The 27580-nt window shown below is 47.7% G+C and overlaps 1 protein-coding gene across 13 annotated transcripts in view; it reads right to left on the minus strand.

Moving 5' to 3' along the window:
• The window catches only part of CNDP1 (carnosine dipeptidase 1), a 38717-nt gene extending 13158 nt beyond the window's left edge, over positions 1 to 25559 (minus strand). For 4 of the 13 annotated variants that reach the window (XR_014824492.1, XR_014824438.1, XM_005659821.4 and 1 more), the window contains exons 1-5: positions 13637 to 13819; positions 10674 to 10799; positions 7084 to 7233; positions 5545 to 5707; positions 3961 to 4049 (exon numbers count right to left, since the gene is read on the minus strand). Coding sequence is in view for 7 of the 13 variants with exons in the window: in XM_005659821.4 (XP_005659878.1) it covers positions 3961 to 4049; positions 5545 to 5707; positions 7084 to 7233; positions 10674 to 10757 (486 nt within the window). In the remaining 6 variants the exon portion in view is untranslated. Of the gene's footprint in view, positions 1 to 3960; positions 4050 to 5544; positions 6682 to 7083; positions 7234 to 10673; positions 10800 to 13636; positions 13820 to 14873; positions 15114 to 25388 lie in introns of those variants that run through there. The other 9 variants (XR_014824459.1, XR_014824503.1, XM_005659819.4 and 6 more) reach the window with 8 other exon arrangements.
• Between the last annotated feature and the right edge of the window lie 2021 nt (positions 25560 to 27580).

Here is a 27580-nt window from a genome sequence, read left to right on the forward strand (position 1 = left end):
ACTCAGTGGGTTAAGGATCTGGTGTTGCCATGAGCTGTGGTGTAGGTCACAGACATGGCTCGGATCTGGCGTTGCAGCTCTGATTTGACCCTAGCCTGGGAACTTCTATATGCCGCCGGTGTGGCCCTAAAAAGGAAAAAAAAAAAGAGTGACACCTTGCCCTTTCACCTTGTAAGATCCAGGATTTATTGGCATGTAACAAAAATACATTAAGGTATTAAGTACATTCCCAACAGCTCCCTTTACAGTGAAAGAGCTTTAACTAAGGTTGTGAAGGAGAATTTAAGGTTAATGGCAGATGACCCATAAACTTAATGCTGGAGTTGTTCCTAGAGAAAAAGGCACCTCCACAATACCGGGTCTGCTGGGCCCCATAGAGAAGCCCTTTCCTCTTTCTCCCCAAAAGGAATTTTTCCAGAAAGATTACTCAGTTACAATCTTTTTTCTGTCCTAGTAATTCTGAGCATGATAAATGAGAACTCTTTCCTTTGAAAGGCTGTCTAACGTTTAAGCTTCAGGATAATTTTTATTTCAAGTATCTGTTATTTCTCAGCTCTGAGTTCAATCTGCCTTTTAACTTATTCAAAGGCTTTGATCTTGTAGCAAAATGGAACTTGAGTTTTTCTCTAGTTAATATTCAGACATGGAATAGCGCCTTTAAAATTTTTACAATGTGCCTTTCCCCCATTTGGTTTTGATCTTTTTGTATCTTTATAATTTATAACTTCATATCTTTGAGACCCACGCGGAAAGGAGAGGTCAGTGGCTTTTCCTGGAGCATAAGGCACATGCAGGGGGACTTGAAAAGTGATTCTATGTGGACAGAGCAGCACAAATATACTAATTAGTCGTAATGAGTGGTATCAACTCGGCCCAGATTAACAAAGGCAGGATGAGTGGAGGATTACGTGTTAGGAAATAAGTGACCTTCCATCATTCAATTGGGTAAGGGCATTTGGGGATAATGATTCATCCAAAGTATTCCTTGACCACATTTCTATGGAATTAGGAAGTTAAGCTAAAGTTCTGAAATTGTAAGTTTTGAAAGCTCTTTATTAACATTTAACTAGAAAACAACTGCTGAGAAGTAGTTGGAAAGCCTAAGAATTTTCTGGCAAAATGTGATTAATAAAATACAAGCCAGTGTTTTACTGGAGGAGGATGTTGGGCCAGCTGCCAGGCTTGGGCTTCGGTCTCGGCAATGTCTCTCAACACCCAAGAGACCCAGGACCAGCCTTTTCACCGCTCAGCAGTGCACATCTCTCTGCAAGACGGAAATTAACACTGATGACCCAGCCAGGTGATGTACATTTAAGGGCTCCATGAGCAAGACAGAGAGAGGGGATGGGAGGGCAGGAGGGAGCCAGGAAAAAAGAAACCAGTGCTCACAAAGGGCCCAGTACTCAAGGCACCAAAGAACCTTTACGTGTGTAACATCACTTAGTCCATCAACAAGCCTGGAGGTAGAAACGGTCATTCCCAGCTCACGAATGAGGAAAGTGAGGCTTGGGAAGCCCTAGATTTGCCTAAGGGCAGTGGATCTTTCTTACATTTTGTTTGTGATTCTGTAAGCTTCAGAGTTGAAATGTAAAAGGCAAAGCATATTTGACCTTTATATAGAAACTTTCTTATAAATATTGCTCCCCTTTCTTAAGAAAGGACAGAAAAGGAGAGAGAAGGAGGGAGGTGGCAAGGAAGGAAAGAAGAAGAAAGAAAGTAGAGAGAGCGAATTAAAGAAAGTGAGAGAAGAGTTCCTGTTGTGGCTCAGCAGTAAGGAACCTGACTAGTATCCATGAGGATGCAGGTTCAGTCCCTGGCCTCGCTCAGTGGGTTAAAGATCTGGCATTGCCAAATCAACCCCTAGCCTGGGAACTTCTATATGCTACAGGTGTAGCCCTAAAAACACAAAAAGAAGAAGAGGAAAAGAAAAGGAAGAGAAGGAAGAGGAGGGGGATGGGAGGGAAGAGGGAGGGAGAGGAGGAAGAAGAAGAAGAAGAAAGTGAGAAAGAAAAATATCAAGGGCTTATCAATCCTGGGACTTAAACGCTGCTGAAGCCAGACTCCCTTCCAAACTGCGCTCCAAGGAGAGGAGCATTCAACATAGACACCTATAAGTTGAGTCTGAGCAGAAGAGAAGCTCTGGCTTGAAGGGGTCCCTGAGTAGTGAGGCAGTTCCAGTGTGAGCTCAGGAATGAAGCCAGAATCCTCGAGGCCAGGGCATCGGAGACTTGACCTCCCACCCCCAGGACCCTCCATGCCTGGCACATAGTAGGCGCTCTGAACTCAGAGCGAGGCCAACAGGGTTGGATTTTCCTAGAAATGTCCAGGGAGTCAGGCTGTAATGATGGTGCCCCCGTCCTTCCTCCTGGTCCCTCCTCCACTTCAAGCAGCCCCTCCACCATCTCCAGCCCTAGAGCTACCTCCTCTCAGGAATTATCCCTGGACCCAGAGCTCGCCAGTCTCAGTGGGGTTGTTTTCCAACCTCCCCAGGGTGGGGAGCAGGGGCTGGAAGCCAAGGGCCACGCTCTGCACAGCTCAAGCTCAACTCACTAACTAGCTGGGCCACTGCTGTGTGAAATGGATGGAAGAAGGCCATCAAACTCAATGTCACAGATCCAGCGCCCATATCAACATCCTCATTTCTGTGGAACAGAATCTGAAGCCCAGAGAGGTGGAATCTCCCACCCATGGACACACTGCTAGACTGATCCTGTTTGGAGTCAAAGCACATTCATTACCAGAAAAAAGCAGTGCCAGAAGAAACCATCCTGTGAGCATATCACACAAGACAGTTATAGCTGGTGGCCTGAGAGAGAGGCCCTCCCCTCTAAGCTGCCCTCTTCCTGTAACCCTTCCTTGGCCTACTGAAACCACTTCCCACAGAATGGCACATAACAAAGATCACTGCCTCGATAGTTTACAAAGTAGCTAATATACTTCTTTTTCCCTTTTTTCATTTTTGGCCATGCCCACAGCATATGGAATTTCCCGGGGCCAGGGATCAAACCCATACCACAGCAGCAATCCAAGCCACTACAGTGACAACGCTAGATCCTTAATCTATTGCAACACAAAAGAACTCCTGCTAATATATTTTTCTTTTTGTTGTTGTTTTTTTTTGTTTGTTTTTTAGGACTACACGCACAGCATATGCAGGTTCCCAGGCTAGGGGGTTGAATCAGAGCTACAGCTGCCTGCCTACACCACAGCCACAGCAACATAGGATCTGAGTCGTGTCTGCAACCTACACCACAGCTCACAACGCCAGATCCTTAACCCACTGAGCGACACCAGGGATCGAACTCCCAACCTCATGGTTCCTAGTCGGATTCGTTTCTGTTGCACCACAATGGGAACTCCCACTAGTATATTTCTTAAACTGTATGCCTGCCTCTATTAACAAAACCATACTTTGTGATAAGAAGGGGTTTCAGATATAAAAGACAAGCTGAATAAGATGACAAGTCCCAGCAGATAGTGATGTAGCCATGGGCTCAACATGTATTTTGTTGTGTTTCATTGTTTAACATGGTCAACAGTTCGGGCTCACGGCATTGCCCTGCCCCAGACCAGCTGGGGGTCTTTGAGCATGTTCCCTTCCCTTCCCTTCCTGAGCCTTGCCTTCCTCATCTGTCAAATGCATCTGGTTGTAACACACTCCTCCAAAGACTGTTGGGAAGAGCAAAGGACACCATGCAGCTCACTGTCTTCATCACCATCACAACCATCACCACCATCATCATTATCATCACCATCAACACTATTGCCACCATCAACACCATCAGCACCATCAGCATATCAGTTACCATCACCAAGACCATCACCATCATCATCACCACCATCAACACTGTTGCCACCAGCAACACCATCAGCACCATCATCACCATCAGCACCATCACTATCACCATCACCAAGACCACCACCACCATCATCACTGTCCTCATCCTCACAGGCACCCACCTCATCCAGAGCTCTGAATGTGCTCACAGCATTGATCCATGCTAAAACAGGGCCTTTGTTGTCTGTTGTTCCTCGGCCATAAAGCTTTCCTTTAAAAATTGGGGAAGAAATTTCAGAAAAGCATGGACACTTCTGTCAGGTTGAGTGAGTCAAAAACAATGATAATCATTATTTACAAAGGTAATCAATGATTATAGGTAATCATTTATTTGAACAGTGTTTTCTATTTTTCCAGGAACAAATCTTGCTCTGAAATTGCAAAGTATTGTTTCTAATGTATAAAGAATATGGTCAGCAGCTTCAGAAAATATAAGCGGGAGTTCCCGTCGTGGCGCAGTGGTTAACGAATCCGACTAGGAACCATGAGGTTGCGGGTTCGGTCCCTGCCCTTGCTCAGTGGGTTGACGATCCGGCGTTGCCGTGAGCTGTGGTGTAGGTTGCAGACGTGGCTCGGATCCCATGTTGCTGTGGCTCTGGCGTAGGCCGGTGGCTACAGCTCTGATTCAACCCTAGCCTGGGAACCTTCATATGCCGCGGGAGCGGCCCAAGAAATAGCAACAACAACAACAGCAACAACAACAAAAGACAAAAAGACAAAAAAAAAAAAAAAAAAAGTAAGCGAATTTGAAATATGCAAATCCCTTTGGCCTTAATAGTAATTAGGTGTTTTATCTGAGTTCATTGAAAAAGATGGTAGGAGGAGTTCCCATTGTGGCTCAGGGGTAATGAACACGACAAGTATCCATAAGGATGCAGGTTCGATCCCTGGCCTCACTCAGTGTGTTAAGGATCTGGTGTTGCCATGAGCTGTGTATAGGTTGGCAGCTGCATCTCTGATTCAACCCCTAGCCTGGGAACTTCCATATGCCACGGGAGCGGCCCAAGAAATGGCAAAACGACAAAAAAAGGAAAAGGGTATATGTTTGTCTTTATAAAACATAATTGCATTTGGTATTTTTAAAAAAGAAAACATGTGACCCACACAACTATTTCCTTGAAACCCAAGAATGTCCACCCTGGGGACTTAATTGGCTCAGGGACACAAAGGTTCACAATTTCACAAATGAAAGAAAATCAGCCTCAGATTCCCATTGTGGTGCAGTGGAAACGAATCCAACTAGGAACCATGAGGTTGCAGGTTCAATCCCTGGCCTTGCTCAGTGGGTTAAGGATCTGGCGTTGCTGTGAGCTGTGGTGTAGGCTGGCAGCTGTAGCTCTGATTGGAGAACCTCCATATGCTGTGAGTGCAGTCCTAAAAAAAAGAAAGAAAGAGAGAGAGAGGGAGAAAGAGAGAAAGAGAGAGAGAGAAAGAAAGAGAGAAAGAGAGAAAGAAAGAAAGAAAGAAAAAGAAAGAAAGAAAGAAAGAAAGAAAGAAAGAAAGAAAGAAAGAAAGAAAGGAAGGAAGAAAGGAAGAAAGGAAGAAGGAAAGAAAGAAAGAATCAGCCTCAATGGACCAACCAATTGACCTGCTAACAATGACAGGTAAGACCCGGAGCCAGGGTCAGGGTCACATCTCAAATTCTTAAGCCTTGTGAGAAATCGATCCTCCACCCTTAGATGAGCCCAGCACGAGCTGTCACTGACCATCCACTTCCGTAAGCGTGTAGGGGTCTGTGCGCCACCCATCTGCCTGTCTGGCAGGCTGCACATCCAAGTGGCCATAGAAGCAAACTGTGGGTTTCTCAGGATTGTTTCCCAGTTCGGCCAGGATGATGGGTGGTATGGGGAGAGTCTGGCCATCGGGCAGCTGCAGGAAAAAAGTGGCTCACATTTAAAAAAAAAAAAAAAGAGTTCTCGTTGTGGAGTCAGTGCAGTGAAAACAAATCCAACTAGGAACCATGAGGTTATGGGTTCGATCCTTGGCCTCGCTCAGTTGGTTAAGGATCCGGCGTCACCGTGAGCTATGGTGTAGGTCAAAGATGCGGCTCAGATCTGGCATTGCTGTGGCCATAGTGTAGGCTGGCAGCCATAGCTCCAATTTGACCCCTAGCCTGGGAACCTGCATATGTTACAAGTTCGGCCCTGAAGAGCAAAAAAAAAAAAAAAAAAAAAAGCCAGAGTTCCCACAGTGGCTTGTGGGTTAAGAATCTAACTGGAGTGGCTCAGGTTCCTGAAGAAATGTGGGTTTGATCCCTGGCCTGGCACAGCAGGTTAAAGGATCTGGCATTGCCAGCAGATGCAGCTTGGATTCAATCCCTGGACTGGGACCTTCCATATGCCCCAAGTGCAACCATTAAAAAAAGAAAGAAAGAAAAAAAAAAAAGAGTTTCCATTGTGGCTCAGAGGTAACAAGCCCAACCAATATCCATGAGGATGCAAGTTTGATCCTGGCCTCCCTCAGTGGGTTAAGGATCTGGCAATGTTGTGGCTGTGGTGTAGGCCAGCAGCTACAGCTCCAATTCGACCCCTAGCTTGGGAACTTCTATATGCCACAGGTGTGGCCCTTAAAAAAAAAAAAAAAAAAAGGCCATTTAGTTCTTCCAGAAAATTCAAAGAGAGGACATTAGGAGCCTGTTTCTACCCCAGTCCTTGGAGAGCCTGCGTAATTTTTGTGATCATCACTTTGTCCAGTTCTAAAATGGGTACCATGAGACACTTTTAATTAAAACAATTAGAAGCACAGTACTTCCTTAGGCATACATAGACAAAGCGTAAACTTAATTGAACACACTCTTCAATACAAACTCAGACTCAACGAGCTCCAATTAGGTGGACACAGTCCTGCAAAACACAGACACACACTTGTCAGTGCTAGAGCAGGAGATGCCAGGAGGTTAAAGAACCATTTGCCCCTGAGTGGCAGTTACCAGCCTTGATTCTGGTGAGAGATTGGGTCCTCTGAGGAAGAAGCATTTGAACTTAAGGGAACAGGCCATTTGGGAGAAACATGAAGCACGTGAAAGACACAGGTGGCTGCCTCCTGCACCACCACCTCCCTGCCCTCCCCCACCCGCGGTCCAACACCACAAGAAGCCAGTGGCACAGCGTCCCTTGGGACGAGGTAGACAGGTTCACCCTCACCAGGAATCAGGATGATGAGGCATTTGGGTCAAGCATCAGGGAAGCTCCCAGCCTGCCACCCCAGGAAAATGGAAGCTCAGAGGTGGGAGGGAGCCACCACACCTTCTGAGACCCCATGTTCACGGCATTCACATGGGCTCCCAGGCTCCGGAGCCGTTCTTCGGCCAGGACCATCATCCTGAGCAACTCTTGCCGGAGGCGGGGCACAGGCTGAACTGAGTCACTCTCAACAGCTACCCACTCCTTCAGGGTCTGGAGGAAGGAGACAGAGACAAGGTGGTTAGTGTGGGGCTCTCCGCGTCCATGGCAGGGGATCAGGGGTGGGGTGGGGGGACACACATTCCAGATCCATCGCCTTTCCCTTGACCTGAAGACCAAGCTGGCCAACACGGGACACTCAAAACAATTGGATGAGTTCCCGCTGGGGCCCAGTGGGTTAAGGATCCAACTGCAGCAGATCGAGTCATTGCTGAGGCACAGGTACAAACTCTAGCCCTGCTCAGAGGGTTAAGGATCCAGCGTTGCTGCAGCTGTGGCACAGGTTGCAGCTGCATCTTGGATTCGCTCCCTGGCTCAGGATCATCCATATGCTGAGGGTGCAGTTGAAAAAAAAGCCATCAGCAAATGAGCTGTGGGTGTGATCAAGAGCACAGATGCCAGAGATGTCTGGTTAATGATGGGACAGGATGGGACAGCAGGTAGAGAGCTGCCCCCAAAGCCTGGACCCGGGCCCCTCAGCTCCACCCAGTCAGCACAAAAGGGCCAGTCCCACCCCCCTTTCTGGTTTCTAAGAACCAAAAGCACCTACCCCCCAGGACCAGGTTTCCTACAAATGCCCCTCACAGGTCACTCTGACCCAACCCCACAGTGGTTCAGCTAGGCTGAGCAGGGCAGGCCCCCTTCTGATCAGCCCCCATGTCTCAGTCATTTCCCCCCTTCCCCACTGCACCTGCAGGCCTGGGAGGCAGTGTAACCCTGGCTTTAAACTCAGGACTGAGAAGGCAGACAGCCTGAGCTCCCAGTCCATGTGCTGTCTGTCACAGGTGGTAACTTCCAGGACCTTCCTTAAGTTCTCTTAGCTCTGCTTTCTTAGCTGTACAAGAGGAGTGACAGCCCTCACCACAGGTCACAGTGAGTGTAAGGCTGTGACACAGTGACAGATACGTATTCTGTCTTTCTCCCTGACTCTTGGCCAGAGCTCCTAAAGCTTGCATAACTTCCTAAACAATAAAGTAATAGGAGCATCTGCTGTTCTAATACTTGGTTTATTTTTTTTTAGGACCACACCTGCAGCATATGGAAGTTCCCAGACTAGGGGTCAAATCAGAGCTGCAGCTGCCAGCCTACGCCATACCCATAGTAACACCAGATCCAAGCTGCATCTATGATCTACACCACAGCTCATGGCAACGGTGAATGCTTTAACCCACTGAGCAAGGCCAGGGATAGAACTGCATCTTCATAGTTACTGGTCAGGTTCTTAACCCACTGAGCCATGACAGGAACTCGCTAATATTTGGTCTTTGCCCCCAGTTCCTGACACAGAGCTCCTAGTGTCCCTAGGACTTCCCGGGTGACAGGAAGGCAAGTCTAGAGGGCCCTGGGTGGGGGCTGCTCCCTAGGAAGACCAGGCCTCCATGAGATGCTGGAGACTTTCAGCCCGGCCCCCACTCTCTGAGGAGGGAAGATGGGCTGAAGACTGATTAAGAACCTCTGGTGCCTATGTGATGGAGCCTCTGCGAACATCCCAAGGCTCGGGGTCCAGAGAGCTTCCAGGTGAGGATCTCAGGCCAGGACAGGGTGGGGCGGCATCCACAGAGAACTGCAGAACCAGTTGTGCGGAAACCCCACACTTCTGGTGCCAGAGTGAGTGCAGAGGAAACACATCTTCCGCAGTGAGGACGGAATGAGAATGTACAAGTGACCCAGCCCTGTGGGCACTCAGGAACTGCTAGCATGTTATTAGGAGTAACCTTTCCTATTCCAGCATCCGTACCTGAGCTGCTTATATGGGAGTGACCAGTTTTTATGAAAACCACACATGTGGTCTTGGACTCTACTTCCTAACTTGTCTGAGTTTGATTCTTATCCTGACTGTAGCACTTTTTAATTTTATTATTTTAATAGTCTTTTTATTTATTTATTTATTGGCCAGGCCCAAGGCATGCTGAAGTTCCCAGGCCAGGGATTGAACCTGTGCCACAGCAGTGACCTGAGCCATAGCAGTGAAAATGCCAGATCCTTAACCCACTGAACTACCAGGGAACTCCAGTAGCACTTTTATTTTTTATTATAGAAGACATTTATTTAATCTTAAGGAACATTATGTTTTACACTTTACACTAGAATTTATAGGGCAGATACTCCAAGTTGTTGCTAGACTTAATGGGGCGGGTATATCTTACAAGGTTCCAGAGAGGAGTACTGGGGCTAAAAGGCCCAAATTGGCAGATGCTCCCACCACAAATTCCACCCTATGCTGGAAACCCCAATCAGGTTTCAAATCACACTAGGCATTTACATCAAGTCAATGTTCCCACATGAGGAAGGATTCCATGAAGGTCAAGCTTGGGAACACCAGCCTGGACACTTAGCTTTGCCCTTTAGCATGAAACACAGGGGGTTCATGTCTGTCTGCACAGTAACATTCCTAACATTGGTTAATCCAATAAACGTGCACTGAACACCCATCATGTACTAGACAGTGTCAGGGGCTGGGGTAGAGTCTAGTGTGACCTCAGGGAGTTCCCAGGCAGTGGAGGTGGGCCGAGGTACATGTGTTGGTGGCAGAAACAGGAGCGCCAGCAGAGAGAGAAGAGATGTGCCAGTGAGACTGTGGGTACAGCACCCCCCACTCCTAGATCCCCTCTCCTCTCTGTTCCCCTGACCTCCCTCATCACATTTTCTCCCCTGTAGGTACACCCACACCTTGCGCAGATCACCATGTGGCCAGGTAGGACAAAGCACAGGATCATAAATAAGGAGGTAACTGTGAATATAGCACGGGGCTATACAACGGGCAGCTGTGACACTGAACTTGTGAACTGAATTGAACTTGCAGAACTCTGGACTGGAAGCTGCAGCAGGGAGGGCGTGCTTCAGCCAGGTCTGCAGGTGGTGAGTAGTTCCGCATGGGCCCCTCTGCAGGGGGTGATGGGCCATTTGCTAATGGCGCAATGGAGCTCTCTGGTCATTGCTGAAGACGCCCCTGGGTCACATGCACTGGGGATGCCCTTTTGGGAGGAACGGCCAGGAGGATCTCTGACCTAAATCTAACCAATAATTTATTATTCTAATTCAATGAAGAGCCACAGGCGGTTTAAATGGGATTTAAAGTTGTTAGCCCAAAATACCCACATCTCCCAGCAAAAAACCGTCCTTCCAGATTCCCAAAGAGAATCCTACTACCCAGATGCTTTGCTTTTTTTTTTTTCAGTGCCGCACCCATGACATTTGGAGATTCTCAGGCTAGGGGTCCAATCAGAGCTACAGCTGCTGGCCTACACCACAGCCACATCAGATCCAAACCGAGTCTGCAACCTACACCACAGCTCACGGCAACTCCAGATCCCTAACCCACTGAGCAAGGCCAGGGATGGAACCTGAAATTTCATGGTTCCTAGTCAGATTCGTTTCCACTGCACCACAACAGGAACTCCTATCCAGACGTTTTGTGTATGGAGGTCTCCTACCTGCACAAACTCATCCTGGTGGACATCAATGTACTGGAAGATCTTCCCCAGAAGCCCGGGCGGCGGGGGAGGTGGGGAGAACATGCCCCAGTCCAGCAGCAGCAGGAAGGCAAGGACAGATGACACCTGCGACAGATGGGATGATTTAAAACAAAGACCAGACTTTGGACTCTCAACCTTCTGTATACTTCATGACAGTTAATGTTATCCAACACAGCTGCTTCCAGCCTTGCAAACTAACATACCACAAGGTAGGAGATCCTGCTGTGACTCAGCAGGCTAAGAATTCAACTAGTATCCATGAGGATGCGGGTTCAATCCCTGGCCTCTATCAGTGGGTTAAGGATCCCGCAGTGTAGTGAGCTGTGGTGTAAGTCGAAGACGTGGCTCAGATCCCATGTTGCTATGGCTGCAGCGTAGGCAACTCTATTCGACCCCTAGCCTGAGAACTTCCATATGCCACATATGCAGCCCTAAAAAGCAACAGAAAGAGAGAGGGAGGGAAGGAAGGGGGAAGAGAAGGAGGGAAGAAAGGAAGGACAGAAGAAAAGAAAGAAGGAACTTACAAGCTGCCCCAGGATAAGTGGCATTGAGGACTGGTGATCATTTACACAGTCAGCCACACTCTCTGCCTGGGCGTCCCAAGTTCACAGTTTTCTCCTCATTCCTTCCCACCAAACTGGCCTCTCTGCTTCCATCTCTGCTGGATCCCTTCCTTCCTTTGCCTTAGACCTCATCTCCTCCCTCTTCCCTCTCCCTGGGACCCCTCAGAAGGCTCCAGGCTGGGTGCAGAGCAGGAAAAATGGGTCCAGAATTAGGGAGGAATTCCAGGTTGAGAATTAAACTAATTAACTTCTTCCAAACTAACTCTTCCTTCTGGATTGGTTTTGTACTTTTTTTCTTTTTAGGGCTGCACCTGCAGCATATGGAAGTTCCCAGGCTAACGGGTCGAATCCGAGCAGCAGCTGCTGGTCTATGCCACAGCAATAGCAACACCTGAGTGAGGCCAGGGATCAAACCCGCACCCTTATGGATGCTAGTGGGATTCTTAACCCGCTGAGCCACAGTGAGAACTCCAGCTCTGTACATTTTTGAAATAGGTTTTAATTTTTTTAAAGCTGGTTTAAATAAGGTTCAGGCTGATTCTTTTCTTGGCCTCCAGTTCCAGGCACCAACAGAGGCAGGCTGAGGACTTGAGTCTGGAATAGAACCACTACAACTCAATAATAAAGATAAATTAACCCAATTTTTAAAATGGGCAGAAGGATTAGAATAGACATTTCTCAACAACAATAACAAAAAACCCAAATAGCTAATAAACGCATGAAAAGATGCTCAACATCATTGCCACCAGGAAAATGCAAATCTAACCACAATGAGACAACGATGCACAGCACTCTGGATGGTTAAAATTAGCAAGTCAGGTAACAACAAGGGCTGGTGAGGATGTGGAGGAAGGGAACCTTCATGCAGTCCTGGTGGGAATGCAAAATGGCACAACTGCTTTAGAAAACAGTCTGGCAGTTCCTCAAATGATTCAACAGTGTCACCACATGACCCAGAGATTCCACTCCTAGATGCGCACTCGAGAGAAATGAAACCTGTGTCCACACAAAAACTTGTACTTGAATGTTCCCAGCAGCATTATTCGGAATGGCTACAGGTGGAGACAATCCACATGATTGTCAGCAAATGGCTGGATAAACAAAATGTGGTTCAGACATGCAGTGAACAATTACTCAGCCACAGAGAGAAGGGAAGAATTGGCACAGGCTGCAGTATGAACGGACCTGAACCCACATTATGTTAAGTGAAAGAAAGCTGACATAAAAGACTACGTATAATATCAGTCTAATTACCTGAAATTCCAGAAGAGAAAAATCCTGAGAGACAAACCTAGATTCGTGGTTGCTTAGGGCTGGGAGCATTGGGGGAAATGTAATACGACTGCTAATGTGTTGGGAGCTCTTCCTAGATGATGAGAATGTTCTTAAGTTGATTGTGGCAGTGACTGTTCAATTCTGAATATGCTAAAAACTTTTGAGTTGCACACTTTAGGTGGGTGGATTGTAAAATGTGTGAATTATATTGCAACAGAGTTGTCATAAAGATAATAATCATAAATCTAGGCACCCATTCAAAAATATAAATATATTCTTGAGTATGAGAAATGTCTATAAAGGAAGCTAAGGAGGGGGTGAATCAGGGTCTGATGAGCCACACGCCTTGGTGCGTGCATTAAGCACTTAGTCCAGCAGATGGCGCCAACGAGCTGCTCAGCATCTCCCTCCATGGCTACCAATTTCACCTTCTGCTGGGAGTGAGGCCAGACCTGACCAGGTTGGGTGGGGCAGAGCCAGGAGCCAGAGCTGCTGCCAACCAGGAGGAAATGGCTCCTTCAGACCCATGGCGGCAGGACCAGGAAGTTCTGGCTACTTTTTGCTGCTGATCTATTTAAATTAGTATGTGAGCTGTTATTTTTATTTTTCATTCATTCAGCTTCCATTAAAAAATGATTTGGGGAGTTCCCGTCGTGGCGCAATGGTTAATGAATCCGACTAGGAACCATGAGGTTGCGGGTTCGGTCCCTGCCCTTGCTCAGTGGGTTAAGGATCCGGCGTTGCCGTCAGCTGTGGTGTAGGTTGCAGACGCGGCTCGGATCCCGCGTTGCTGTAGCTCTGGCGTAGGCCGGTGGCTACAGCTCCGATTCAACCCCTAGCCTGGGAACCTCCATATGCCGCGGGAGCGGCCCAAGAAGTAGCAACAACAACAACAACAACAAAGACAAAAGACAAAAAAAAAAAATGATTTGGTGCACCTCTTCAATGATATATGAAAGGAAAATCTGAAGGGGAAAAGGAAGCCACAGGAGGGGAAGGAAAACTTAGGTTGTGAGGTCTGACCATTCTTCCTGAGGGAAGGGCACTGGAGGGTGGAGCTTCTTATGGTGTTACGGCACATACCCAGCAGCCCTGTGCTGCAGCGTATCAGCTCTGGCGACAGCCCCGTACCAGCTCCAGTAGCTCTGTGGCCGTAGTGGATCAGCTCTTTTACCCGGCAAGAGACCAAGCGAGCACTCAGAGTTGGAGAACTCAGGTTTATTACGCAGGCATGCTCAGACAAGATCGCTCTCCAGAGTCTGAGCCCGGAAGAAGGGTTTCACAAGGCTTTTATGGGCTACGCCTTCCAGGTCCAAGCTTGACTAGTTGGACTGGAGTGACGTCAGGCAAGGTAGTAGATGCGGAAGCAGATGCATGGGGGAGGACTGGTTGGGGCAGTTGGCTAGACTTTGCTTAGTCATCATGGCTGGAGTCTCTCCTTTCTACATTTTATTGGGACATTTTCTCCTACAATGGCTTGTTCCTGGGGGTGAAGCCCTGCCCACTGGCCTGCACCCCCCCATCACCCCTCACCCCTGGAGTTTTTCCTTCATCTTTCTCTTTGTTCTCTTGTGTTCTAGTCATTCATGCTTGACCTGAACAAATCACCCATAGAAACCTAGGGATTTGGAAAGGGTGTTCCTGGCCTTGGCCTTGGCTGAAAGGAGCAAGTTGCTGGGGAAGGTGAGGGTGGGGGTCAGGGAGCAGAGCTGCAAACACAGGTCTTAGTGTCTTCCTGGAGGGCCAGGTGGCCCATCCCTGTGTTGCAGGACCCAGAGGAAACCGGGATAGATAGCTCCTTGGAGCCTCCTGTTAATTCCAGCCAGTTGTTCTTAGATTGGCAGCAGAAGTTCCAAGGGCCCCTGTGCTGAGTCTTATTTAAATGTAAACACTTCTCAAAGTCACGACCACACCTCTGTGGTGTAGCCAGGAGGGGAGGCCTCAGTGTTCTCTGTTCTCTCCCTGCTCCAACCACCATTGGAGAAAGTGAGAGGATCTGAGAGCTCAGCTGACAGTCAGTGGCCTTGAAGTCCCCACTGGCCACCTCATCCAATGACACTTCTGTCTCCTGCCCTGAAAACAGCAGGCATCTCAAAAGGAGGCTGGAGTGGGGTCAGCTAATGATAAAACCCACTCCTGCCTTGTTTGCAGTTGGTATTAGTTTCTGACATTGAATAAAGCACAGAAAGTGAAAGGATTCTTGCCTCCCACCCCCATGGCCCAGGCAGGGCAGCTCTCTGCAGACACACAATGGTGCATCAGGCAGACCCTCTTCCATCCATAAGAAACTTAACTACCAGGTGCCAAGAACTCTACTTACCCAAGTCTTCTAGAGTCCCAGGTGATTGTTTTACAGAGGTTGCTCTGCCCTTGTCCGCTGTGATGAATTTTACAATTCAGGGGAAAAAAATCTTTTATTAGCTTTGTTTATCTCACTATGACAGGAATAAATATTCCAAACCAAAAAAAAAAAAAGGGCTTTTCTGGATTGTGTTAATTCCGCTGCAGGCGCTGAACTGAGTCCAGCGACTCCTGCAGAGACTAGCTAATTCCTCCAGCTGGTGAGGGAGTGGCTTTCCAAGGGTAGCCTGGACACCAGCCAGGGCCAAGGAGCAGAATTCCCCAGAAACTCCCCAGAACCCCCAGCTTCTCCAGCATCCACTGGCTGGAGGTGACAGGAGAGTCAACCCCAAAGAAGAGCTTGGCTGGGCCTCAGTCCCAGAAGCAGAAGTGACTCTGCACACCGCATGGGTGGCTGGGGACAGGTGTGCAGAGCTGCAGAGGGCAGAGGCCAGGAGAAGCAGGGGTTGGAGGAGGACTGGGGTCGCTGGCCAGAGGCACGGCCATGTGCCACCGTCCTGTTCCCGAGGCACCTGCTGGCCCTTCCAGGCCCAGGCTGGACAGATCCCTGGTGGCAAAGACCCCGCCTGATGGCCAGGGGCATTCTTGGCTGCCTGCAGTCCTGGGCCTGCAGAGGAGGCAGCAGAAGGTTGTACCAGCCCTGTGGGGGAAAGCTGGGCTGTAGGGAAGCCGTGTCACCCAAGGACTCTTCCATCTGTGTTCCTCCCTCTGCTCTGGCCAGGGCCCTGGGCCTCTCCTAACAGCAGCTCAGTGTTTCCCAAGCCTCTGTCATCTGGAACCATCAGCAGCATGATGACAAACACCCAGAAAAGTGGTGAACGAACCAGCCAGAGACTCCTGCTGTTTCTCTTGCAGATGGGCCCCCACAGCCTCAGAATGAGAGAGAGAAGAGTAGTAAACAATAAGACCAGCATCAGCACTGAGTGTGTTCCACTGAATTCACCCATGAAACCCAGGTCTTTGGTCTTGAGGGCAGGGTGTCCATCCCCAGCTCCACATTCCTGAGTTGACCTCCGACCAGAGCTTCTGCCCTCTTTTCCTTCTTTTCGATCTCTTTTGAGGGATTTTTGCATAAAGAGTGTTAACAGGATAAATCTAAAATACTGCAGTGACCCATCTTAGGAAACAAGAGCTGGAATCAGAGAGTTCAAGCAGCAGAACAATGGAGAGGGGGAGGGGAGAGGTGTGGTCAGTAGACCTAAGAGGTGGGGAGACCCAGATTCAAGGCAGCAGGGGAGGCTGGAGAGGAGCAGAGCTAGGGAGTCGGGAGAGGAGGGCAGAGTTCTGGCAGGACCAGTCCAGTAGGACAATGGAGATGTCACCAGACAACATGTCAGCTTCCAAGAAACCTTTAATTACCTAGATCCTCTCTCAAGTCTTATAAAGCTGAAGCTCACCAACAAACTTGATTTCAAAGCTTGGGCTATAGCACCTTCTTGACTGGATACAAGATCCAAGGGACGAAGGGAAGGAGGAACTCCAGGCTGGGCCTCCTCCTGGCAGTACTACCACAGGCGACTTTGGTGATGTAGGCAAAACACCAGGAATTCAAAGGCTCAGAGTTTTGGGGGCCAGAAGTTAGGACTCAACGGGTCAGGAGGGCTATAGTCCCTGAAAGTTTCCAGGGGAGGATCTTCCTGCTCCCCCCAACCCTGGGGCAGTGGGCAGTCCTGCTCCCTCTGCCTCTGTCTTCACCTGTCCTCCCCCAGGTGTCTCTCAGCCTCTTCTTAGAAGGACACTAGGCTTAGGGACCACCCAACCAGTGTGACCTGATTTTAACTAATTATATCTACAAAGACCCTACCTCCAAGTAAGGCAAATTTGGAGGTTCCAGGAGGACGTGGTTTTGGGCACCATTAGCTGACCCAGTACAGTCTGCCTTTTGGTCTCCTGTCACTAATACCCTACTACTTGTTTACTTAACAATTATCCATCTGACTCTCTTGAACAAAAGCTACATGAAGGCCCAGACTGTGTCTTCCTGTGTCCCAGGTCCCCATAAGCCTAGCATGCCTGGCACAGAACAGAATCTGATCCAGGCGACGTTTAGTGAATAATTACTTGCATAGTCTTGAAGGACTCCAACAGTAGTTGATTTTTCACTAATTAACTAGTTCTATTTCAACACTGTATTAAAAATGCAGAATTTGGGAGTTCCCGTCGTGGCACAGTGGTTAATGAATCCGACTAGGAACCATGAGATTGCGGGTTCGGTCCCTGCCCTTGCTCAGTGGGTTAACGATCCGGCGTTGCCGTGAGCTGTGGTGTAGGTTGCAGATGCGGCTCGGATCCCGCGATGCTGTGGCTCTGGTGTAGGCCGGTGGCTACAGCTCCGATTCGACCCCTAGCCTGGGAACCTCCATATGCCGCGGGAGCGGCCCAAGAAATAGCAACAACAAAAAACAAACCAAAAAAAATAAAAATAAATAAATAAAAATGCAGAATTTGTTTACTAGTAAAACTATTGCAGCTGTAAACACAAACAAGGGGAAAAGCAAGTTTTAAATCTGGGCAGACATTTTCCTCCTGGCAGTCTCAAGAGCCTCCAGTTCCTGAAAACCCACAAGGGGACTTTGCTCATCTGTCTTCCTGCCTTCAGGCTCCTTTGCTCCTCTCACCATCCAAAGCATTCCAGCCTTTAAGGTCGTCATGAGCAAAGCCACACCAGCCACTGCAACCTCACAGGGACCCCCTTGCATCCCACTGTCATGAGACATGTTTCTACAATATTTTCCTAGCCTTTTTGCTGAAAACTCCATCTTGTCCTGCTTTACTTTACCCCATCTTCCTGCTTGAAAAACCATCCCAGTGCTGGTGAATGACTTAAGCTTAAGCACCAAGACCTAAAGGCATAAGTTATTCATAGGGTCAGCTGAATGAAGACATAATGCATTGGTCTAGGTACAAAGGACCTGTGCAGATGGGCACTCCATTTGCACAGCATGATACATCCTCTTAAGAATAAAAGAAAGAGGAGTCTCATGGCCCCAAGGGGTTTATGAGGGGTTTGGCAGGATATGCATCAGCAAGGACAACCAAGGTGCAAACCTAGGCACGCCCCGCCCTGGGTTGCTGCAGATAGGCCATCTGCAGAAGCACAATGGTGATTCTCCAGATGCTATGCATATATAGCAGAGGCCAAGCTTCCTCAAATGCTAATGATTGTTAAATGCCTAGTAAGGTCAGAATAAAAGCTTAATCAGCAACCCCTATGTGACTTTTAAAATAACTTTAAAAAACCTATATCCTGCACCTACAACCCCCTCCTCACTTGATGTAATCCTCAAGAGCACAATAAAAACAGTGTGGTTTCTTGAGGGGGTGCCCTTGGTCCCTGAGACCTTGAGTCCCCCAGTTCCCACCTTTACTTAAGATAAATGTCTCTATGTCTTGTTTTATGTTAACTTTTCTCCTTAAGTTTCACAGCACCCGTTCTTCAGCCCCATCCTGCTGAGCCGGTCTCAGCATCCCACAACATTGACAAACCCGCACCCCACCATTCACAGGATCATTGCCCACCACCTCGCCCATCCTCCCATTCCCGGAGGTCCCCAGCTTCACTGTGACGTGTCTGATTGATGAATTTCTATATCTTGCTCATTCTTCATCATCCATTTTCAGATTGGAACTCATTTCTTTTTTTTTTATTCTATAAAATTCCTAGTAATTCTGTTACTATTATCTGAACACTGAGTTCACCCGCTGGTGGGTGTTGAGCCAAAAGACACGAGCAAGTTGAGTAGCAGGAGAAGGATTGAGGGCTTGCAGCAAGTAAGGAGAACATCAAGGATCTTTCTCCAACAGCCAAAGTGGGGATGTTTTAAGCCAAGGGGCTTGAGCTAAGAATTCAGCATAGAATTGAGACAACAGTAGCCACAGCAGTGACAATGTGAGGGATCCTTAACTTGCTGGAGCCACAGGGAAATCCGACTAGGAACCATGAGGTTGCGGGTTCGGTCCCTGACCTTGCTCAGTGGGTTAAGGATCCGGCGTTGCCGTGAGCTGTGGTGTAGGTTGCAGACGCGGCTCGGATCCCGCGTTGCTGTGGCTCTGGCGTAGGCTGGTGGCTACAGCTCCGATTCAACCCCTAGCCTGGGAACCTCCATATGCCGCGGGAGCAGCCCAAGAAATAGCAACAACAACAACTACAACAACAACAACAACAACAACAAAAAAGACAAAAAAAAAAAAAAAAGAAATGGGGGTCTCTACAACCCATTGATTAGCTTTGCTATTGCTACTTCTTTGCTTGATAACAGCTGCTTGTTCCTGCATCCTTTTGTTCCCTTAAGGACGGTAATTACTGAGACCTGTTCCAAGGACAAGCATGGAGGAAGGGCTTAGAGCACACAATGGCTCAGCCCTAAAATGGCTTCTCTTCTGTCAAAATCTTCCTCTGCTTCTTCTCCCCCAGGACATTCTCCACTACCTGCTTGCACTACTTCTCTGTCATTTCCTTTATTCTGAAAGGATGAAAATGCAACCTAACCCTCCCAGAACCCAGGAAGTTAATAAAAAGCTCTAAATGCCCCCGAATTCCAGACCCTGCTCGCTGCCAGTAAATAGGTAGAAGGTCACACTTCTTATTGTTCCAGGGCCTGCTATCCTGGCCTAAGTAAGATAACAGGAAATGAGTTGACTAATCGCTTATCTGGATTCTGTAAAACTGACTGGCACCACAGAAGAATTGATTACACATTGAAAGCCCTAGTGACCTATCTCAACTGCAATCTGTCACTCTGCCCAGGAGCCCACGCAGATGCGGACCTCCGGAGCTATTTTAAAATGATTGGTCCACGGGGCGCAGGCTCTCGATATTTTAAAATGATTGGTCCACGGGGCGCGGGCTCTCGATATTTTAAAATGATTGGTTTGTGACGCACAGGCTTTGTTGTGAACCCCATAAAAGCTGTCCCGATTCTGCAGTCGGGGCCGCAGTCCTCTACCCCTGCGTGGCGTACGACTGTGGGCCCCAGCGCGCTTGGAATAAAAATCCTCTTGCTGTTTGCATCAAGACCGCTTCTCGTGAGTGATTTGGGGTGTCGCCTCTTCCGAGCCCGGACGAGGGGGATTGTTCTTTTACTGGCCTTCAATTCTTTTTCTGGAACCCCGACTGCAGTTGGAGTCTTTCAGTTTCTCATACATCCTCCAGCTGGGTTTGCTTTTCTTTTTGCCTTTCCTCTCTTTGCTCTGCTCCATGGGTGAATTCCTAGCCCTGCTGTCCAGGTCATTCTCTCTGACTGTAGCCAGTCAGCATTTACAACCTCAACCGAGTTACTGCAGTGACTAGTCTCCATTTTCAGGATTGCAAACAGGTTGGGTTTCATATGCATCAGTACTTGACTTGTATGTGCCCAATTTCTTATTCTAAGTCCTTCATTTATCTCTTGAAGATTTTATTTTTTGTCTTTTTGTCTTTCTAGGGCTGCAACTGTGGCATATGGAGGTTCCCAGGCTAGGGGTCCAATCAGAGCTGTAGCTGCCAGCCTACACCAGAACCACAGCACCACGGGATCCGAGCCGCATCTGCAACCTACACCACAGCTCACAACAACGCTGGATCCTGAACCCATTGAGCGAGACCAGGGATCGAACTCATATCCTCATGGATGCTAGTCGGGTTCAGTTAAGCACTGAGCCAAGATGGGAACTCCATCTTGATTTTAAATGTACTCTGTATCCATTGTAAAGCATGTTCTGTTGTTTGCCTTTCAGTGGCGGGAAATTCACTTCTCAATCTTGCAGAGTTTCTTATTGTTAGCTTCTCTCATATACTTAAGAATTTTAACTTGTGGGCTCAATTTGAATGACAGTTGGTTTATTCTCCTTCTCTCTGCAGTGATTTGTGCCTAGAAATCTGGGGTTACTTCCTCCTGGTGTTTCAAGATGCCCAGTCGAGGACCAGGTCTTAGGCTGGTGGCATAGCACTCCCAGTGTGAGTAGAGGGCAGGGCTGTCTCTGGCATGGAGCCTCACACGTGCAGTAGCACTGACTCTGGTTGCCCTGTGCTGGGGTGAGTGTGTGTGTGGGGGGGAATGTTTCTGGTCCTTGCTAGTGTGTGTGTGTGTGTGTGTGTGTAGGGGGGTGTTCCTGGTCCTTGTTACCACTCAGGGTCTCATTCCCAGGTGTAGTGGTCTATCTGGACCCAGCAGTCTCAGCTCCTGTTCACCACTGTTTCATTTCATTTCTTTTTCTTCCTTTTTTTTTTTTGGTCTTTTTGCCATTTCTTGGGCTGCTCCCACAGCACATGGAGGTTCCCAGGATAGGAGTCGAATCGGAGCTGTAGCCAGAATCTGCTATGCCAGAGCCACAGCAACGCGGGATCCAAGCTATGTCTGCAACCTACACCACAGCTCACGGCAATGCCGGATCCTTAACCCACTGAGCGAGGCCAGGGATTGAACCTGGAACCTCATCGTTCCTAGTCGGATTCTTTAACCACTGAGCCATGACAGGAACTCCATGTTTCATTTCATTTATGCTCAGTAAGGATATTTACTGTTTTTGAGTCCATGTCTATTTATTCATTTGGCTGCACTTGTGGCATATGGAATTTCCCCACCCAGGGATTGAATCTCAACCATAGCTGTAACCTATGCCTCATCAACAACAGATCCTTTAACCCACTGCTCTGGGCTGGGGATCAAACCTGGGCCTCCGCAGCAACCTGAGCTGCTACAGTGGGACTCTTAGCCCATGGTACCACAACGGGAACTCCCAAGTCCATGTCTTTTTAATTAAAACATTTAAAGCATGTGCAACTTGCTCAATCTTCATCGTCCATTATCTGAAGTGGATGGCAAAGTTTAGAGTGAAGTCATACTGAATCTTGATCAGAAGTCCCCACCATAGCTTCACCTCCTGGCAGGCAAAGTCTCTATAGCCTGGCCCGGTGCTAGCTTCCATAAACTGTTTCAATATGCAGACCCACCAGAAACAGGGCCCACCACAAACCTTCCCAAATAAAAAGACAGCATGCAGGGAATCTTGTGTGCTCTGCTCACTACACCCTATAAAGCATGAACATCATATCCTGGATACCACCAGCCTCCAGCATCATGGGATTTACTAATAACTTTGGGCCAAGCACCTTGAACTCAAGATCCAACCCAAGGTGCAAGATCAGTGGGGTGTTGGGCTTTGTGTGATCACTCCAGGATAACACTTGGCCTGTGTTCCCAGGTGCCCCTGGCCAGCTGCCCAGCTAAGATCTATTAGGAGCCCAGACACTGAAGCTGCCCCTAGACAGCCTGAGTCTTCTCACCCCTCGCAGGGCAGGGACAGGAGACATCCTTAGGGTTCAATTCTCCTGCTCCAATGTTTCTATCTGGCTCAAAACAGAATTCCTAACAGCTTTTCTGGGTTCTATCACACAGCCCATGTGCCCTTTTCTCCCTCCAGGCACGAGCTCTGGGCAGGGGCCCTGGCAGGTCAAACGGTGCACCTCAGAGGACTGAAGCTGGGCCCACACTCTCCTCTCTCCCACCACATCCCTAGGCGCCCGGCTCCCAGCACCAGTCAACATCCTCCACAGCAACCCCAGCGAGAGTCAGGTTTTATAAAATACATCTGCTCAAAAATAGCTTCCCAAATCTTCTTGGTAACTTAAACTTTTAATTTACATTAAGTTAAATGATGGGTAATCATTAAATATCTACATCACTTATCAATAAAGATAAAATACTGAAATTTCTAAACAAGTATAAATGGATCTACTTCTGGTTTATTACAGAGACTAAGGGATATTTGAGTCTGTTAGTAAATACATTCTTCTGCCACACTGAAAATAAGATGTACTATGGATGTCAGAGAAATCATGACATGATGTGTTCATAAGTCTCAGAATGTTGTATGAGACAGTGTATGTGACAAACAGTGCACAATTGCTTATTTTCTAGTTTTCACTAGACATTAATTACCATGGGTTAAGAATTCCTCCAATTAGACCCCTAGCCTGGGAACCTTCATATGCCACAGGTGCGGCCCTAGAAAAGACAAAAAAAAAAAAATAAAAAGGATTCTAGATTTATATGTAAATGAAACTACTAGAAATAAATAGGGTAAAGAAAAAAAAACTCTATATACAAAGCATGCAAGGTACGTAACATGATTTCAGGGTTTTTTTAGAAAAAGGTATAAGGTATGAAGATGTGATCTTAAAGGAAAAGGAGAATAATTTCATCCTTGCTTAGGGGTTATTTAACAGTTGTTTCAACTTCTTAAGGAGAATAAAGGATAAAAAATAAATAGGTATAAAAAGTTGAGAAAGTGAGAAAAAATCTTTCATGGAGTGGTAAAGTTGGCTAAAATTAAATGAATTTATAATGAGTTTTTTTAAAGATCTTTAATATCTTTTGTGCTGACGCAAAACTAGAATTTACTATTCTTCCTCTGTTAAAGGGACAAGGTTTTCTTTGATTATTGCAAAAGATTTTTCTTTTCCTATTGAATAATCTGCCTATAAAGCAAAGATTCGGTACTTACCAAAATAATTTCTTCAACTTCATGTTTTCTTAATCAGATTACTTAAGAAAACGGAGTCTTCTTGGAGTTGCCGTTGTGGCTCAGTGGTTAACAAATCCGACTAGGAACTATGAGGTTGCGGGTTCAATCGCTGGCCTCGCTCGGTGGGTGGACAATCCGGCGTTGCCGTGAACTGTGGTGTAGGTCGCAGGTGCGGCCCAGATCCAGAGTTGCTGTGGCTGTGGCGTAGGCTGGTGGCTACAACTCCGATTAGACCCCTAGCCTGGGAACCTCCATATGCCACGGGAGTGGCCCTAGAAAAGGCAAAAAACAAAAAAAGAAAAGAAAGAAAAAGGAGTCTTCTCAATATTCAAAAAGCTAAAGTCTCTTTATAACTAAGAACTGTTTCATGGTGACCTGTGGTCACATTTAGTCAAGTATCTACCTGTTGACTTTTTTTTTTTTTTTTTTTTTTTTTTGTCTTTTTAGGGCCACACCCACAGCACATGGAGGTTCCCAGGCTAGGGAACTATAAATCAGAGCTATAGCTGCCAGGCTACACCACAGCCACTGCAACACCAGATCGGAGCCACAACTACAACCTACATCATAGCTTACGGAAATGCTGGATCCTTAACCCACTGAACAAGGCCAGGGATCAAACCCACATCCTCATGGATACTAGTTGGGATCTTAACCCGCTGAGCCAACAAGAGGAACTACCTGTTCTCCTTAACAGGACAAAATTGAAAACAGTGGTTTATTACAAAGGCCTTGACTAGAATGCCATACTTGAGAATGATGTGTACACAGTCAGATGTGACAAGAAGTTTTAAGGAATAAAAGACTCTATTGAATCAATAAAGCCTCCTGAAAAAACAGCCTGGTACCTTGCTTACAGAGGTCCCACCCTCACGGGCGAGTATGGAAGGTCACTTTGTGGCAGACCCAGGAATTTTTAGGTATATACTGGGGGCCTGAAGAAGAGAGGAATTCACCCAAATCTATAGGTATTGCACATAAAATCTGATGGCGATTCTTGGCTTGGCTTGGCTTTCTAGCCTTGAGAAACTTCTAAAAGTCTAATTGGAGATTCCTTATTGAAGGTTCCAATAAAGCTGACTAGAGTCACTGTTCTTCCCGCAAGTAAATAAATAATCAGACCAAGAGTAATGAGACTAGACTTATTTTACAAAGGAATTAGTCTTACAGTGATATTTAATAGAAGCAGAGGAGACTGTAGCAAGAAAACTGTTTCAGTAAAAAAAAAAAAAAAAAAGACAACAACAAAAAACGCTATAGTGCATCCACTATCAGATCCAAGCCCTATTCAATGTCTTTGGGGTTTTGTTATCTACCTGTAAATCAGACTGGATCCTGAATATTTCTAGTTTCCTCCAAAATCTGACTACAACTCTCTAAACATATTAAATTTTCTCCCACTCTTCTGACTTGGAGTCACTGAGAACTAAAACTGCTCTTTTCCTGAAACCCTAAACACTGAAGCTGGGTCACTTAATAAAAGCTACAGAGGAACCACCCCAATGGATCATGTATGGACAACTTCCTTGCCTGCTGCTGGGTCAACTGCCAGCCTATGCCAGGGCCACAGCCAAGCAGGATCTGAGCAGCGTCAGCCCTCAAAAGAGAAAAAGGAAAAAAAAAAAGCAAAGCAAAGAAAATGAGTACGGAAAAGTGTGCTGTTGAGTGTCTAACCCACTCCACTGGCCTGGACCTTGTTGTCCACACCCAGATCCCAGCATTCGCCCAGTAGAACTACTACTACTATACAAAATGCTTGAAAATAATGTCATCTAATTATTTGGTGGCATAAAGCATACCTATAAAGTACTTCCAAATGCCACATGGCTCAGGCTGAGAAGGGGGCACCTGAGAACATTTCTATGTGCAGGCGGGGGTCTGCTCCGCTCACTGGCTTACTGGCAAGGAACATGCACTCTAGGCAAGCCAGCCCCGCTCCACTAGACTGAACAGTGGAGGGTCTACTCACCATTCTTCCTAGTTTAGGATCCATTGGGCTGCAGTTCTGGGGCCTCCGCAATTCTCCTGAACCTCAAAGGAAAGTGGAAGAGGAGGTCTCACCAAGGCCCTCAGCTGGTCACATTAAATATCCCTCTACAAAGTGCTTGTCTGCGCCACCCCCCACCCCATGGGAAGACAGGGCTGGAAGAGTGGACCTATTCACATTCAGAAAACAAAGAGGCTTCAGAGATTCTCATTCAATTTGACAGCAGTGGAAGAAACAATTCATCTTGTTGCACAGATAAGGGGTGAGGTAGTGGCCTGGAAGTCATCTGATGTAATTGAAGGCCATCGGGGCCAACTCAGTGTGACAATCCAGCACTCTGCCAGCCATGTGTGGAGGGTGTCACTTTAAAGGGGGCCGTGCACATGCCTGAGGCCGGCAGACCTGAGAGAGGTGACATGAACACACCTTGTTACCTGTGGCAGGTGACAGGGTCCTCGCCATTACTGTGACCCTCGTGAGGGAATACATGGGGATGTATGACAGGCTGGAGCCACAAGGAAGGACGGCAGACTGTGCAAAATCTGTTCTCCCCTCGTTCTGGGGGCTGCAAGTCCAAATCAACAGGTGGGGAGAGCTGGGGAAGAATCTCTGCTGGACTTTCAGGGGCTGCAGGCAATCTTCATTATCCCTTGACTTGCAAATGCATCGCCCCACCTCTGCCCCCACCTTCACCTGGCCCTCTCCCTGTGTGCACCCCTGCCCAAATGTCCCTTCTTAAGGACCCCAGTCATACTGGGTTAGGGCTCACCCACATGACCTCCTTTAGACTTGATTACCTCTGCAGTGTCCCTATCTCCAAATCTGGTGACACTCTGAGGTGGTGGGCATTCAGACTTGAACACTGGGATTTTGAGGGGGAAGCAATTCAACCCCTAACAGGCTGTGAGTCTCCAAATGCCTTGGAGAGACTTTCCAAAACACGCCAGGCCTGTGAGTCAGTTTCCCCTGGTGGTGGTAGTCCCTGGTCTCTCCTGCTTGAATGGGTGGCCTCCACCAAACATCTAGGTCCAAGTCCACAGTTTCCCTGGGGAGGGGGGTTGGCCAGGACTGTCTGTTGTTCTGAGGAACTTCAGCTCCTACTAAATGACTGTTCCTTTCAAGTCGTGCATTGAACCAGCCTCTCCTGCAAGGCCCTTTCAGGAAGCACAGGTCAAAAGAATTCTGCAAACAGTATCTTCACCCATCAGCCCATTTAGGGGCCATTCTCTTACGATGTGGGATAATAGGTTCTACTAAATATAGCTGATTTATGATGCTGAACGTGAACCTGATTCTCTCTGAAAAGTGAACCAAAGTGTGCTTCCTGAGTCCTTTCTTCTATGTAATGCTAGACATTCCGTTTTTTTTTTCTTGTTTTCCCTGGGACAAAAGTCATGGCATAACCATGGGGCAGTAGAGGCACATAAAGGTTGACTCCCCAGTGTTTTCCTCTCCTGCAGTGACAGAATTTCCTCCACGCAAGTTTCCCCTCCTCTCGTGCCGTTAGGAGTGGCTGAGTGGTGAGTAGAGACCTGAGCTAAAATACAGATGGGAAGGGACACGTGCTGAGCCTGAATTGTGCTTGGGACCGAGGAGCCCTCTCCCCTGACAGGCGAGGGCTGAGCAGAGGTCATGACCCTGACACAAGGCTGAGGAGCCCCACCTGCCCAAGGGAACTCTCATCACCTGGAAGCCTGTGTTGTCTGGGTCTGCAGCAGCCTCACAAACTAATGCACACGGTTTAAGGATCCTGACATGTCCACCGTCCTTTGCTTTTCTGAGGCCAAGGCCAAAATACAAGAGCAGAATGAACTTTGACTTTCCCTCGGTCACGTGGAGACATTCAGGATCCTCTCAGCTCCTTCTCATCTGGGTCAAAAATGCAGCCTCGTAAGTTCTTTTTCTTTTTTTTTGGCCACACTGGCAGCACGTGGAAGTTCCTGTGTCAGGGATCACACCACAGCAGCGACCTGAGCCGATGCAATGACAACACCACCAGGTCTTTAACCTGCTGCACCACCAGAGAACTCCAGTTCTCTTTTTCTAAATAAGGCCAGGCAGGGTATTCTTGTTAGTGGCCAGCTTCCCACCATGAAATAGCACCATGCAGGCAAGTTTTGGATTCTACAACTGGGGAAGGCCTCCCCTCCTACAGAACAGCTAGATGAACATGT

This window comes from Sus scrofa, chromosome 1 (assembly GCF_054392235.1).
Source record: "Sus scrofa isolate SSC_HxYL_T2T_F1_AM1 chromosome 1, Sscrofa_HxYL_maternal_Yorkshire_Landrace_v2.0, whole genome shotgun sequence".
Classification (NCBI taxonomy): domain Eukaryota; kingdom Metazoa; phylum Chordata; class Mammalia; order Artiodactyla; family Suidae; genus Sus; species Sus scrofa.